Genomic DNA, 15,236 nt, shown 5'->3' with positions numbered 1-15,236 from the left:
AGGAAAGGGACTTGAATTAATCCATCGGTCAGGATAGAAGAGCATTTTTAAATGTTCTTTAACTTTTCTTATGGAAACTGGAGCTGTAGTGGCCAAAAACAACATTTCAGGAATGCATTTGACTAGGGATTAACTGTATATTGCTCAGAAATTTCACTGGTCACAATACTTTACCAAGGATTTAGCTTGAAATGATTACATTTCTAATACCCATATGCTTGTGTCTGGCTCAGAGCCAGTAGGTGAAAATTTAGCTTAGTTTGGCCTGAGCCTTCTTTTTGGTTCTGTTTAGTGATGTTATTTTAAAAAGCTTCTGGGAGACTAGTCTTTACTGGATTAGGAAAAGAACTTTCTTTAAATAATGACTTGCTTAGAAGTATTCTACAAAAAAAATTTTATTTTTATTGCATTACCTGTCTACCTTGAGATTTAAGATGACAGAACTAGCTGAGCACATACTGTGTGTCAGATCGTATACTGTTTTATGTAATTATTTCATTTATAAGCTTAAGGAAAAAGGAACATGATCGCTCTCTTTGAGTGCCTGCAATGTTTCATATCTTCACTTGAGTTGTTAATTACATAGACACATAGAAAAATTCATTGAGCTCTGCACCTAAGTGTGTGTTTTCTGTATGTTATAGTTCAGTTTTCAAATGTTACAAGTCTTAAGACTTCATTCGTTGAAATATATTCCCACCATCTTCGTTCCTCTGGCCATTCGTAACTCTTAGCTCTGTTCTTTTAGATTTCTAGTAAGTAGGATTCCAAATTCTATTAAAGAAGCCTGGGTAAGAGTAGAACCTCCTAGAAATGGAAAGCGTTTTTACCAAGTACCTCCCATGAAAACTTGTTAATAAGAAACTAGATGTTTCCTGCCCATTCTGCAATATGAGTTTTCAGATTGATTTCCTCATTGTCCTAATAATCCATTTTATGCTTCTTAACATTTCTTAAACTAAGAAAATTTCCTTTCTTGCTATTTTTTTCTTCATGGAGGAGTGAAAATCAGAAGTAGCCAGACTTGTTTTAAGTATTGTTTCTTGTTACTAACAAGGCAATGCATGAGAATTCCATTTAATCTGTTGTTCTTCCAATTACCGTGCCTTCTGTCTCCATCGTCCTAATTTCCTTCTCCTAAGTATTTGCAGATCTGTAGAACATCAGCCATTTTACAAAATGAGGTTGGGAGTTTTCTGTCTGTTTTTTTCCTTCCAAGTTTCAGATCCAAAAACATGTGTTGGCAGTTTGGCAAGGGAAATTGAAAAACAGCCTTTTTCTTGTTTCTTTCTCTTTCTCTGTTACCGTGTAGCAGCGTTTCTCAACAGAAACACAGTTGACATTGATACCGGAATTGTAGATTTTCAGGTCTAGTCTCCCAGCCAGGAACGGATCCCAGGCTGCAGGGGCAGCACAGAGTCCCAGCCACTAGACCACCACGGGTTGATGTCTCACAAAGTCACAGCAGGAGCTTTGCAGAAGCTCAGGCAAGCAAGCAAGTAGAGGCAGATTTGTTTAGAGAAAGAAAACATTTATTAAGGAGAAAAGTAACAGAAATAAAGTGGGACAGGCCATGGAACCAGGCCAGGGAGGGGCAAGGAAGCCCAAGGGGAGTCGTATCTCAGAATATAGACCTTTTCCCCTAATTATTCTAAAGCTCCACCAGTCTCTTTGTGATTGGTTAGTTCTGGGTGGTCTCACTCATTGCCTAAATGTCTCTGTGCCCAGAACTAAGTCTCTGTGTCCCAGCCCTTACCTTTTTTTCTTCATTGCCCTCTATTTGGAATGTCTTGTTGACCCTAAGGTCATAAAATTCGTCCCTAATGTCATAAGTTCTGGGGTGTTTGATTAGTCCCTTTGGAATTTGTTGTCCTTATCTTTGGAACCTTCCTTAACTCTCCTAAAGTCCCTGCACTGCCCTTGAGGCTGCCTAATTATCCCTAACTCGCCCTAGGATTCAACATTTTGGATCAGATAAAGCTTTGTTTGGGGAAGTTGTCCTGTACATTATAGGATATTTAACAACATCCCCCAGGCCTCACCAGTAGCATCTCCCCAGTTTTGACAAGCAGAAAAGTCTTCAAACATTGCTAAATGTCCCCAGGGGCAGTTTGTGCCCCTGCTTAAGAACTGCAGCCATACAGCATAAACTGCATTAGAGAAAATGGGTTTGGGGGGTGGGGAGAAAGTCAAGATTGGCACATAATTAAAATTCCCTTAAGCTCTTTGAGCATATTATCCAAATCAGAACTGTCCAAAAGAAATATAATACAAGCCACAAATGCAAGTAATTTGAAATTTTCTGGTAGCCACATTAAAAAGTAAAAGTAAGCTAGTGAAATCAATTTTAATATATATATTTTTTAAAGATTTATTTGTTTATTCATACAAGAACTGGGGTGTAGGCCAGAGGTGTGGGGGAGGGGGTGTGTGTGAGAGGATTCACCAGAGACAGAGTGGGAAGCAGAACAGGCAGACTGACAGAAATACACTGCTGAGGGGAGCAGCAGGCGAGACAGGAGAGGTCTGCTGCACCATGTGGGTCACCTCCCTGGCCAGGGATTGAGCTCATGTTGCAGTGGCTGGTGGTAGCTTGATAGCACTATGTCTTTAACCCCTGTGCCACCAGGGAGGCCCAATTTTAATATATTTTATTTAACCCAATATATCCAAAATACGGTCATTTCAGCATGTAATCAACATAGAATTAAAATGTTTTACATTCTTTTTTTCTTTTTTTTTTATACTGTCTTCCACATCCAGTGTGTTTTGACTTTCAGTAATGTATCTCAGTTCTGACCAGCCACATTTCAAGTGCTTAGTAGCCATGTATGGCAGCTGACTGCCATATTGAATAGGACAGCTCAAAATAATCTTGATCTCTAGATAGGGTGTAAATTAGCACATAATATTTTCCCTCCCCCATTTATGCCAAGAAGTTGTCCTGATTCATTTACTTCAACAAATAAGGCCCTGAATCTGTTACCATACAAATCCTTCCCAAGGCATATACACTGCCTTCCTGATCCAGTGTTACTCATATTCTCCAGTCCCCATTTTAAATGATACCAGCCCTCTGTTATCTTGGAGATAATTAATACATTCATTGAAAATTATTATTTAGACTATAGCTAGAATGAGTGTTCTTTAAGTGAGTGGCTTTTTGCCAAAACCTTAGTCATAGGTAAGACTAAAGAGCAAAGAAGACCCATTAAGGGTACTAACAAATGGGAGAGCTAAATTCTTTTTTATTTTTCTTTTTTCTTTTTCTTTTCTTTCTTTCTTTTTTTTTTCTTTTTTTTTTTTTTTAGCAGCTAGATTTTCATAAGGGCAATAAATCAAAAAGGAAATCCTTTTGGGAGGCCATCTATCCACTTTTTTATTTTTTTAATAGTTTTATGGGTTTTTTTTTAAGATTTATTTATGCATACAAGAGCTAGGGTACAGGCCAGAGGTGCGGTGGGTGAGCAGATTCACCAGAGACAGAGTGGGAACAGAACAGGCAGATTGAACGAAGTATACTGCTGAGGAGAGCAGTGGGTGAGTCAGGAGAGGTCTGCTGCGCCATGTGGGTTGCTCCCTGGCTGGCCAGGGATCGAACTCGTACTGCAGAGGCTGCAGACAGCTTCATAGGTTGTGTCTTAACCACTTGTGCCACCAGGGAGGCCCCCTCCACCCACTTTTAATTCAATAGGTTAATCTATGAGTTTTAATAAGATAAAAAAAATTATAAAAATTACTTTTAAAGGGATAGTTTCCTCAGCATGCAGTTCAAGACTGACCTAGAATTCTTAAGCATTAATTCTTTTTTTTTTTTATAGAGGCATGTTTTATTTATTATTTTATTTGTTTGTTTGTTTTTTGTTTATACATGCACTGGGTACAGTCAGAAGCGCGGGAGGGTGAGAGAATTCACCAGAGCCAGAGTGGGGAGCAGAGCAGGCAGAAGGACTGAGGTACACTGCTGAGGGGAGCAGCGAGCGGCAGGAGAGGTCCGCGCGCCATGTGGGATCCTCCTCCGGTGGCCGGGGAGCAGCCGGGGATCCAACCGGCGCAGCAGAGGCCGCGGGCAGCTTTGCAACCCAGCGCTCAACCGCTGCGCCACCAGGGAGGCCCTTTAAGCATTAATTCTTAATAAATGAAAACAAATAAAGGGAATAATAAGTACAAGCCATATTCACATTCACTTTTATCAAAAGGTTTTAGTAGACATTTATTCTCCCCTCTTACTCTAGCCTTGCAAGAACTGTAAAGAAACAGCAAGAAGATATAACTGGAGCTGGTGATCTGCTTCTTAAAACTCTCTCTTTCGGCTCCTCCTGCTCCCCTGAAGCAGAATACCTGTTTTAGTCAGGGATTCTTAACTTTTGTGGTCATGACCCCCACTTAGAGCTTGAAACCTGTGAACTCCTCCTCAGAATAATGCTTTTAAGTTAATTAAATGAAATATATAGGATTACAAAAGAAATTAATTATTTTGAAATACAATTATCAAAAATGTTTTTAAAATATTTGATAATGTACCTATGTACTTTTTTAATTGCATAAAATAATATGTTCTAATGATGGATGATTACGATACCCATTTCTAAGTAGTAATGAGTATAAAGATATTGAGATATCTGTAATGTGATAGGAAAATATGTGTTATTTCTACTATTAATTAGGAAGTCTAAATTTTGGCTAAAGTTTAATGGAAATAGATGTAATTTTTTTCCTATATGTTTTCACAGTTACCAAAATCCTCTGAGATGCTGATAGGTGGAAGATCCCTTCAGCCACCTTCAGCTTTAGATTTGGAAAAAAACAGCTGAAGGGGGCAAAGATGGGTAGAAAGGAGTATGGGCAGACAGCAGAGGGAAAAAGTAGAGGACAAGTAAGACAATGAAGGAATGTATAGCAGTTGGAACAGAAGGGGAATTGCCTTTTAAAATGTTAAACTGGGGGCCTCCCCGGTGGCGCAGCGGTTGAGCGCTGGGTTGCGAAGCTGCCCGCAGCCTCTGCGGCGCCGGTTCGATCCCTGGCTGCTCCCCAGCCACTGGAGGAGGGTCCCACATGGCGCGCAGACCTCTCCTGCCGCCCGCTGCTCCCCTCAGCAGTGTACTTCGGTCCTTCTGCCTGCTCTGCTCCCCGCTCTGGCTCTGGTGAATTCTCTCACCCTCCCGCGCTTCTGACTGTACCCAGTGCATGTATAAACAAAACAAACAAACAAATAAATAAATAAAGCATGCCTCTATTAAAAAAAAAAAAAAACTTTAAAAAAAATAAATAAATAAATAAAATGTTAAACTGTCCTAACCAGAGCAAAAACCTGATAGAAATTTAAAATCTTTCTCTCAGCTCAGTTTTGAACAAACTAGATTTGTAATGGTAGGCAACGACTTTTTGCATGAAAATTATTCTTCTAGATTTTAGAACATTGCACAAAAATTTTCAACCTTTTTAAAAAAATATATTATAAAATTACTAATACATTTTGAAAATGTATATTATACTCTTGCCTAATCCACCACTCTTCCTATCTGTCTCCCTAAAATGTTTTTTCTTCATTGTATAAACTGCTCATTTCCTTTCACTGAATACCTGACAATTCCAGGCCCTTCACAGTGACCTGTTCAGCTTATAAATATATCCCTGATTAGCAGACTGTTACCTCTTTTCCTTAGGGAAAAGTCTATGATGGAAAAGTTGATGCCTAGGGTTAACCACCAATAGAGAAAACTGAAATTCTTGTCTAAATCTCCCCAGGCTTTATTCACTTTTGTCCTAAATCCATCAGAAACCACTAAGGTAGTTTTCTTTTCACTGTTTTACTTCTTGGTTCTTACACAATTTTCAGTTGAAAATTCCCTCAGCTTTTCAGGCCTATAGGCCTAGCCCAAAAGGATTTTTTTTTTTTAAAGATTGATTTATTCGTACAAGAGCTGGGGTACAGACCAGAGATATGGGGGGTGAGAGGATTCACTAGAGACAGAGTGGGGAACAAAATAGGCAGGCTGACCGAAATACACTGCTGAGGGGAGTAGTGGGCGAGACAGGAGAGGTCTGTTTCGCCAAGTGGGTTGCTCCCTGGCCGGCCGGGGATCAAACTCGTGCTGCAGAGGCTGCAAATTGCTTCATTGTGCGGTGTTTAACCCCTTGAGCCAGCAGGAGGCCCTAGCCTGGAAGGATTTTAGATCTCAAGCTGGCTTTAGTTGCGAAAGGGCTCTGAGCAAATTTCAATGCTACTTGCAGTTAGAAATAAAGAAATTTAACAGTTTAGTTTTCTTTCTTGATTGGATGGGAGCTAAATTGGGGCCAACTCCTGTTTATTTCATTACAGTCAAAAAAAAAGCTTGAAAAAGAGAACTGAAGTTTTGATGGGGGATATGTATCTATTGAGGAGAGTAAAAAGAGGCGACTTACCCATCATTATTTTTAAAAACAAAAAAGAACCACATTTCAGATCCGGGCTGGTGAAGGAGCTGTGGAAAACTGCAGCATCCAAGCTGTTACTATGTCGCAGGCATGTTTTAATGAAGGAACATGGCCAGCCAGCCTCAAAGGGAATTTTGAGGATATCATTCTTCGTGTTGTTCATCTGTTCCCTTCACCTCAACCCCCTAAAGAAAGGATGGGAACATAAATTTTTGTTCAGTCACAAAACTGAGGCAGAACTAGCCTCACTTTCTCATTTTTTTTTTCACACAAATCCCTAAATAAAAATGTCTATACCATCTCTTTTCCCTTCCCTCATGCTGCCTACAGGCCTCTCCCTACCCCAACAAAAACATTTTTGCTTGCATTTTTAGTCTACCATTATATAGCCAGCAGCATTGCACTGGCCCCTTTATGGCTGATGGAACCCAGGCGGGCTGCCCGATGAGGGGAGGCAGCATTTGGCCGATGGGGCTGGTGTGTGCCATTACTGCTGGCCATTGGGCCTCTGTCCTCTACAGCTCCATCCTGGCTCATTAAAACCCTGAGCCAAATAGCTGGGCAGGCGCCTGCTGCAGCACTGTGGGGGCCAGGAAGTTAAATGGTTCTCCTAATCCTGCATAATTTATCTCCCTGTTAGCCCCCTCATAAATAGTCCAATTCAGCCTTAACCACAGAGAGCTTCATTCTGAATTTCCTATTTTTGTGATGACCAGTGAGTGCCCAACCTTTCCTTCTCCTCTCTTGTTTTTATTAAAAATTATTTCCCCCTTGTCCTCTGCAAGTTTGTCTTAATGTTTTTTTCAGTTGGAACCTCCTGCCTGGATCCCACTTCACCAACAATCTGTCTGTTTCTCTCATTTGGACCCGGTATTCCAGGGCAGTTGCTGCTACGGTCTTCCCCTTCTCCTTCCTGTCCTACTTTCTAGCGCCTCTTTTTCTCTTTCCACGTTTTCCCTTTCTTCATCCCATCTCCTCTCCTTTTCTGTCATTTCCAGCATTTTCTCCTTCCCATTCCTCCTCCAGTCTCTTTCCAGGGAACAACCTTATTACAGCATGTTTAGTAGGACATTTTAAAAGGGCACTGAATCGCTTATTTTTTTTTAATCTCCATTTCTGTTTCATTTCAGAGATTTACAAATGAGGACCACCTGGCAGTTCATAAACACAAGCATGAGATGACATTGAAATTTGGCCCAGCCCGAACTGACTCAGTCATCATTGCAGGTATTTGCTGTCCCAGAAGCCACGTGCCTTGATATCACCAGACAGTTAAGATTAATACCAGGGACCAGATGTACTGGGAGCGATACTCCCCTTCTCCCATTAAGAGCCCTGATGTGATCTGCATTTAATCAGGAAAATGGAGCACTAAAAGCTTCCAAGTTTCTATTGTGCCCTCCACTCTGGTTTTAATAGAAGGTTGAGTTCTGCGGTTTCTGAGGGTAGGTGTGTTGAGTTTTTGTGTTAGCTTTTTGCAGTCTATTCCCTCTTTGCCTTCTTTGACTTAGGAAGATTTACAGACAAGAGGTGCCTTTGACGTTTCTCCCTATCCGTAGTGAAGAGGTGAACAAAAGAAAGCCGACCTAACCGGGCCGCTTCTCTTCCACCTGGTGTCAGTTTTCCCAGAGCAGGCAGATTGTCAGTTCATAAATTTAGCTTCCCTTGTAAACCCAAACACCACTGAGGGCACATTTCCAAAGCTCAAACAAGACATTTAGCCAGTGAGACTTTTCTAAGCCAATTTGGGTGACCTGGAACCTCTCACCAGTTGTTTTAGATCTTGTCTTGCTTACATATGCCTTTCTCAAGGGAGCGCTCTCAGCAGCTACTCTCAACCCTGGCAGCAGTTCTCTTGTGCCACTTTCAGCTAGATTGATATACTAACCAAAATGGGCTTTTTATGTTGATGCTATGAGGTGGTCTGCTTTAGCCTAAGTTAAGCAATCTTCCCTCAGTATTCAGCCAATAGGAAATTTAGCCAATGGTTATTACACCCATCAATAACACAGGTAAGGTACACACAGTTTCTCTAAGAACCGTTAGCCAAAATGCAACTCAAGATGTAGTGAAGGAGAGGGGGAACCTATTTTTCCATACTTCTGTACATGAAGAAAGGGACTTGCCTTTACAGATCTCCTATTCCTTATTGAGCAAATATTTATTGGATTTAAATGTCTACAATGTATACCAGGCCCTTTGCTGAGAACTTGTAGGGTCATAATTCCTGGGACATTGTCATTGGTGATCCTTAAGAAAGCCAGGGGAGGGCCTCCCAGGTGGCGCAGCGGTTGAGCACTGGGTTGCGAAGCTGCCTGCAGCCTCTAAAGCGCCGGTTCGATCCCCGGCTGCTCCCCGGCCACCGGAGGAGGGTCCCGCATGGCACGCGGACCTCGCCTGCAGCCCGTTGCTCCCCTCAGCAGTGTGCTTCAGTCCTTCTGCCTGTTCTGCTCCCCACTCTGGCTCTGGTGAATTCTCTCACCCTCCCGCGCTTCTGACTGTACCCAATGCGTGTATAAAATAAATAAATAAATCTTTAAAAAAAAAAAAAAAAGAAAGCCAGGGGAAACGGCCTCCCTTCGTGGCGCAGTGGTTGAGTGCTGGGCTGCGAAGCTGCCCGCAGCCTCTGCAGCCCGGTTCAATCCCCAGCCGCTGGCGAGGGTCCCACATGGCGCACAGACTTCTCCTGCCACGCCTGCTGCTCCCCTCAACAGTGTACTTCGTTCCATCTGCCTGTTCTGCTCTCCGCTCTGGCTCTGGTGAATTCTCTCACCCTCCCACGCTTCTGACTGTACCCAGTGCTTGTATAAATAAATAAATAAATCTTTAAAAAAAAAAGAAAGAAAGAAAGAAAGCCAGGGGAAAGTCCTCAGGGAAGACGGCATAGGATATAAATACATATGTGGACAACACATACATGTCTTAAGGCATATATATGTGAAAAAAAATTGGGCCTCCCCGGTGGCATAACAGGTTGAGCGCAGCACTGTGAAGCTGTCTGCAGCCTCTGCAGCGCTGGTTCGATTCCCGGCTGGCCAGGGAGATACCCACATGGCGGGGCAGACCTCTCCTGTTTCACCCACTGCTCCCCTCAGCAGTGTACTTCGGTCCATCTGCCTATTCTGCTCCCCACTCTGTCTCTGGTGAATCCTCTCACCCTCCTGCACCTCTAGCTTGTACCCCAGTTCTTGTATAAAAATAAATAAATCTTTAAAAAAAAAAAGACATATATATGTGAGAAAATTTATAGTTAAGTACAAACAATATACATATTAACAAAATTAATATCAAATGGAATTAATCAGAGAAAATTCTGAGGTATACTTAGGTTATTAAAGTTGCAGAGATTATTCCAAATGGATGAAAAGGCTTATGTTGAGTCTCTGGGAGTGATGAGAAATCGATGCAAGGCCGTCTTCAGGAGAGAAAATGTCTTCCTGTTATTCTTTGCATTCTGTTTTGGAATGCTCATTGCATTGCTTGGGAATTCAGCTGTCCTGTCTAGGTTGAATTACAGTATCCTACCTATCACTGAAATAAGACCTGTCTCACATGTGTTCCAGCCCCTTACTGAAAACTTACTTGGCTCTGTTTTTCTTATTCAAATCTGTCTTTCTATCTGTCTTTCTGTCTGTCCATCTATCTGTCCGTCTGTCTGTCTGTCTGTCTCTATCTATCTATCTATCTATCTATCTATCTATCTATCTATCTATCTATTGTGTAGAACAACTGGGGTACAGGCCAGAGATTTGGGGCGGGGAGGGTGAGAGGATTCACAAGAGACAGAATGGGGAGCAGGACAGGCAGATCTACTGAAATACACTGCTGAGGGAAGCAGTGGGTGAGACAGGAGAGGTCTGCCTCTCCATGTGGATTTCTCCCTGGCTGGCCGGGGATCGAACTCGTGCTGCAGAGGCTGCAGATTGCTTCATAGTACGGTGTTTAACCCCTTGGGACACCAGGGAGGCCCTCCATCTTGCACTTTATTGAAAATAAAGTCTTCCTTAAATTATTCTCATCTGCTTCTAATATTCTTACTTTAAGGCTATTTATACTTGAATTTTCAAGCTTCCCACAACTTAGTCCTATGGTCACACTCAACTCTATGAACAACTTATATGCCCAATGTGATTATCTTTTAACCTAGACATACCTTTTTCTCCTCATCAATACACAGAGTCCATACCTGGTCTCTCTCTGTGTCTTCACCTGCATTTCTGCTCTTATCCTCCAAGTCTTCTCTCTCCCAGATAAAGACCAACTCAAGTCCCACTTCTTGAAACCTTTCCTAACAACTCTGTCATTAATTTGTCTTAATTTCTACCACAATTTTATCCTCTACACATAATAGCACCTGTTTTTTGTTGGTTTATTTTTCGGCAGGGGGCGGGGCAGGAGCTGTATACTGTGATACTATCTATGTATATTAATTTTATTTCCTCAGCTAGAAAACATTCTCCTAATTCCCTCAGGCAACTGTCAGGGCTTATAGTTGGGCAAAACTCCTATACTCTTATCCCAGTCTTCCCCCAAGTGTGCACACACAAGTCTGTGCACGTAGCACCCAAACACATAGAAAGTGTTCAGTAGACATTCGTTAACTCTTACAGAATCATCAGGACAGACTGAGGGTTTCTGTATATGTTTTCAGGCAGTTTAGCGATTTGTTCAGGAATGGGAGAATTTTGTTTGAAACTTAGATCAGAGATCCAAAAGACCCTCTTTTTTTTTTTTTTAAAGATTTATTTATTTATGCATACAAGAACTGGAGTACAGGCCAGAGGTGGCGGGGAGGAGGGGGGGTGTTGGTGAAAGGATTCACCAGAGATAGAGTGGGGAACAGAACAGGCTGAATGACTGAAATACACTGCTGAGGGGAGCAGCGGGTGAGTCAGGAGAGGTTTGCTGTGCCATGTGGGTAGCTCCCTGGCCGGGGTATCGAACTCGTGCTGCAGTGGCTGTAGATAGCTTCATAGGTTGCGTCTTAACCCCTTGCGCCACCAGAGAGGACCCCAGAAGACCTTCTTTTGTCATAGCCATGCCCTTAACTGCTCTATGTTGTTCCACTTAAGTTGTAATGTTTTTGTGTGTGTCATGACTGCAATACTCTAAGCAGAAAGAGTGACATTACCTCTACTCTCCAAAGGATGGAGAAAAAGTAGCTTTATCACTGGCCAACCAAAGCTGCTGAAGAACCTTTTAAAACTATTTTGGGAGGTAATGGTAACTTTTCCAAACACTATGATTCAGAAGAGTTTTTGTTTAAATATTTTTAAATTATGTTGTTTCCATGGAAAGTCCCACTGGACTATTCTCAGTTGATCATACTAAAAAGTGCTCTTTTAACCCCAGGTCACGCTCCTTAAATATCATTTAAATATTCTGTTTCTGGGCCTCCCGGTGGTGCAGCAGTTGAACGCTGGGCTTCGAAGCTGCCTGTAGCCTCTGCAGCCCAGTTCGATCCCCAGCCGCCGGTGAGGATCCCACATGGCACGCAGACCTTTCCTACCGCCCGCTGCTCCCCTTAGCAGTGTATTTCGTCAGTGTGCCTGTTCTGTTACCTGCTGTGGCTCTGGTGAAACACCTCATCCTCCTGCGCTTCTGACTGTACCCAGTGCTTGTATAAATAAATAAATCTTTTAAAACAATGTATCAATGCCCCCCCCCCCCCCGTGGCACAGCGGTTGAGCCCTGGGCTGCAAAGCTGCCCGCAGCCTCTGCAGTGCCAGTTCGATCCCCGGCCACCGGCAAGGGTCCCACATGGCACACAGACCTCTCCTGCCATTACTGCTGCTCCCCTCAGCAGTGTACTTCGATCCATCTGCCTGTTCTGTTCCCCGCTCTGGCTCTGGTGAATTCTCTCACCCTCCTGCGCTTCTGACTGTACCCAGTGCTTGTGTAAATAAATAAATAAATCTTTTTAAAAAAAATCATTCTGTTTCGGGCCTCCCCGGTGGCGCAGCGGTTGAGCGCTGGGTTGCGAAGCTGCCCGCAGCCTCTGCAGTGCCGGTTCGATCCCCAGCTGCTCCCCGGCCACCGGAGGAGGGTCCCACATGGTGCGCAGACCTCTCCTGCCGCCCGCTGCTCCCCTCGGCAGTGTGCTTCGGTCCTTCTGCCTGCTCTGCTCCCCGCTCTGGCTCTGGTGAATTCTCTCACCCTCCCGCGCTTCTGACTGTACCCAGTGCTTGTATAAATAAATAAATAAATAAATAAATAAATAAATAAATAAATAAATAAATCTTTAAAAAAAAAAAACTTAAAAAAAAAAAAATCATTCTGTTTCTGTCATTCAGTCTAGTGGTTTGGGCTACACGATGAATCCCTTAGCCTGACTGGTGTGCCAACTAAAACCAGAGAGGAAACCTGGAAGAGCAGGATGGGAAGAGAGAAGCTCAGTTCTAAAATTCATGTTGTGAATACTGTTCAGTGATCTAAAAAGACAAACTCATGCCATTTGTGGCAACATGGATGGAGCTGGAAGGGTTAATGCTAAGCAAAATAAGTCAGAAGGAAAAAGATAAATATCAGATGGCTTCACTTATGTGTGCAATACAGAGAAACCAAACAAAGGGTGAGACAAAGACAAATCTTGAAAGATAAGAAGCATCCATGAGGGGAGGAGGAGGAGTAGGGGGTAAGAAAGGTTGATAATAGGGGAGCAGGAGCATAAGCGACCATGGTGATGGACTGAGGGTTCTTTGGTGGAGGTAGGACTGTGGTTACACCTGAGGGGAGAAATCATATCAATATATTGTCCAAAAATTAAATTTAAATAAATAATAAAATTCATATTGCTCAAAATGGTTCATGGATTACCCAGAGCCTTTCTCTTCCCAAGTGCAGAGGCACTGTGTTGGGAAAAGGTTTGCACAGCCCATGAGAGGATAATTTGGCTGACAGATCTAAATCCAAATATTCTGGTTTCTGAAATTTGCTCTTACCCCAGGTCTCTGTGAAATGAGGTCTGTTGTTTAGTTTCCTTTTCTAGCTCATGGTCTTACTTTCTTGTTCTCCAGCCCCTAGATTTGCCTGAAATGTCTTTAGAAGTAACACCCTTACCTCAGCGACCACTAAAACACAAGGCACCATTTCTCATATGTAAGGGTTAGTAAGCAAGCTCAATCATCTGATTCTCACTTTCTTACCAGATTTTAACATCCATCTGCTAATACCTGCTTACTTCAGACCTAGTAGGGAGTAAACTTAAAGGGAAGATGTCACTGAACTGTACTTGATTTTCAGTTCTGGAGGTTCTCCAAACGCCACCTGCGTGGGTGGTTTGGTCTTGTTTAGGGGTGAGGGCTATGAAACCACCTCTGGGAAAAAGGTGGTTATGTGGATAGTCACACAACAAAACGTTGTTCTGTCTTCCCTCTGCTGGCCTTGAGGCAACACAGCACAGACACCCTCTGGTGGCCTAGCATCAGCCTCTGTACGAGCAGACTTGCCCTAACTCAGAGACTCTCTCTCCAAATAGATAAAGATTTGTTTTTTATATACTCTCAGGTTTTATTAATTTCAGGTCAAAACTAAGATTGAGTTTTCTTTTCATGTCTACAGATCAAACTCCTACTCCGACTAGATTCCTGAAGAACTGTGAGGAAGTGGGGCTCTTCAATGAACTGGCTAGCTCCTTTGAACATGAATTCAAGAAAGCTTCAGATGAAGAGGAAAAAAAGGCAAGAGGCGGGACTTTGATTGAAAAGTTGATGGTATTCAGATCTAGGCCATTTTCTTTGTGCCCTGGGGATAACTTGCTTAATTGGTTAGAGCAGTAGAGCAGAAGACTGTGTACTTGGTACTACAGAATCAGGCTGTGCTCTGTAATCTTAGCCACCCAGGATTTTAGGTCTCCAGATGATGGATCAGCCCAAGTCTCTCTTTACTGAAAATCAGTCTTATTTCCCTCCCAGTGGAGTGTGTTAGTTCAGTAATACTTTATGTTGTTATTCTGGCTATGTGGAAGGTGTTAAAATATTATAAATTACTCATATCTTTTTGGACATTTTATTTTTGCCAAATTCCACTCTTTTCTGAGCTATTCAGACTTCCACCAGGACTGTTTTCATTCAGTCAGTGAATCAGAAAACACTGAAGTTCATCTTTGTTTCATTGTTTGTAGCTCTTACTTTCAGGTAAGTTTCTAATAATATTCAAGACATTTAACTTGAAGAGGATGTTATTAATGCCTTTCAAAGGAGATCAGGAAGGATGATGAAAGAACTAGAAATTATGCTACTTTAGGAACAGTTCAAGAAATTGAAGTTTTGCTTGGAAGGGAAAGTTTAGTATGAAAACAATTGCAGTCTTCAAATACTTGAGGAACTTTGATGTAAAAGTTAAAGTTATTCTGTTTCCCAAAGGTAAAAGTGTGACCAACAGGTAGAAACTGTCAGAAAGTGTGGTCAATTATGTGTATGCCACTTTAGTATAGATATTGTAGAGAAGATTGAAAGTTGGAATCCCTTCACATTCTGAGGTGCTGTGATTCTGATTTTTGTCTTTATATTCCAGATTACTAGAGAATTCTTTAGTTTGGAAAACCTAAGGGAAAACTCAAGAAGCTGGGTCAAAGAAAACTAGTTTCCACAGAACAAGGGGTTTTGGGTAAAAAGGAAATGAGAAAGGTCAAAGTTTATTTTAGAATTAGAATTCTGGGTTATTAGCTACTATTTAAAGTCAGGTCTGTGTTCCCTAATAATTCAGAAAAATTCCAGTCTCTCTCTCTCAAAACATATGCACTTTAACACACAGATCTTCTTTAATTATTTGGAGCAAAGAGGCATGAATCCCGCCAGAATATAGGAAAGTCATGCTAT

At 42.1% G+C, this 15,236-nt stretch overlaps 1 protein-coding gene across 5 annotated transcripts in view; it reads left to right on the top strand.

Moving 5' to 3' along the window:
* Positions 1 to 15,236, top strand: part of LOC311184521 (cyclic AMP-dependent transcription factor ATF-7) — a gene marked incomplete at both ends in the record, with an annotated part of 73,485 nt that overhangs the window by 33,145 nt on the left and 25,104 nt on the right. For 3 of the 5 annotated variants that reach the window (XM_084254609.1, XM_084254610.1, XM_084254608.1), the window contains 2 exons: positions 7,548 to 7,644; positions 13,978 to 14,096. In XM_084254609.1, the coding sequence (XP_084110735.1) occupies positions 7,548 to 7,644; positions 13,978 to 14,096 (216 nt within the window). Of the gene's footprint in view, positions 1 to 7,547; positions 7,645 to 13,977; positions 14,130 to 15,236 lie in introns of all 5 variants that reach the window. The other 2 variants (XM_084254607.1, XM_084254611.1) reach the window with 2 other exon arrangements.

This window comes from Talpa europaea (assembly GCF_964194135.1).
Source record: "Talpa europaea genome assembly, chromosome: 15".
In the NCBI taxonomy this organism is placed as follows: Eukaryota; Metazoa; Chordata; class Mammalia; order Eulipotyphla; family Talpidae; genus Talpa; species Talpa europaea.
The sequence above is the reverse complement of the archived record's forward strand: the minus strand, read 5'-3'. Positions and strand labels throughout refer to the sequence as shown.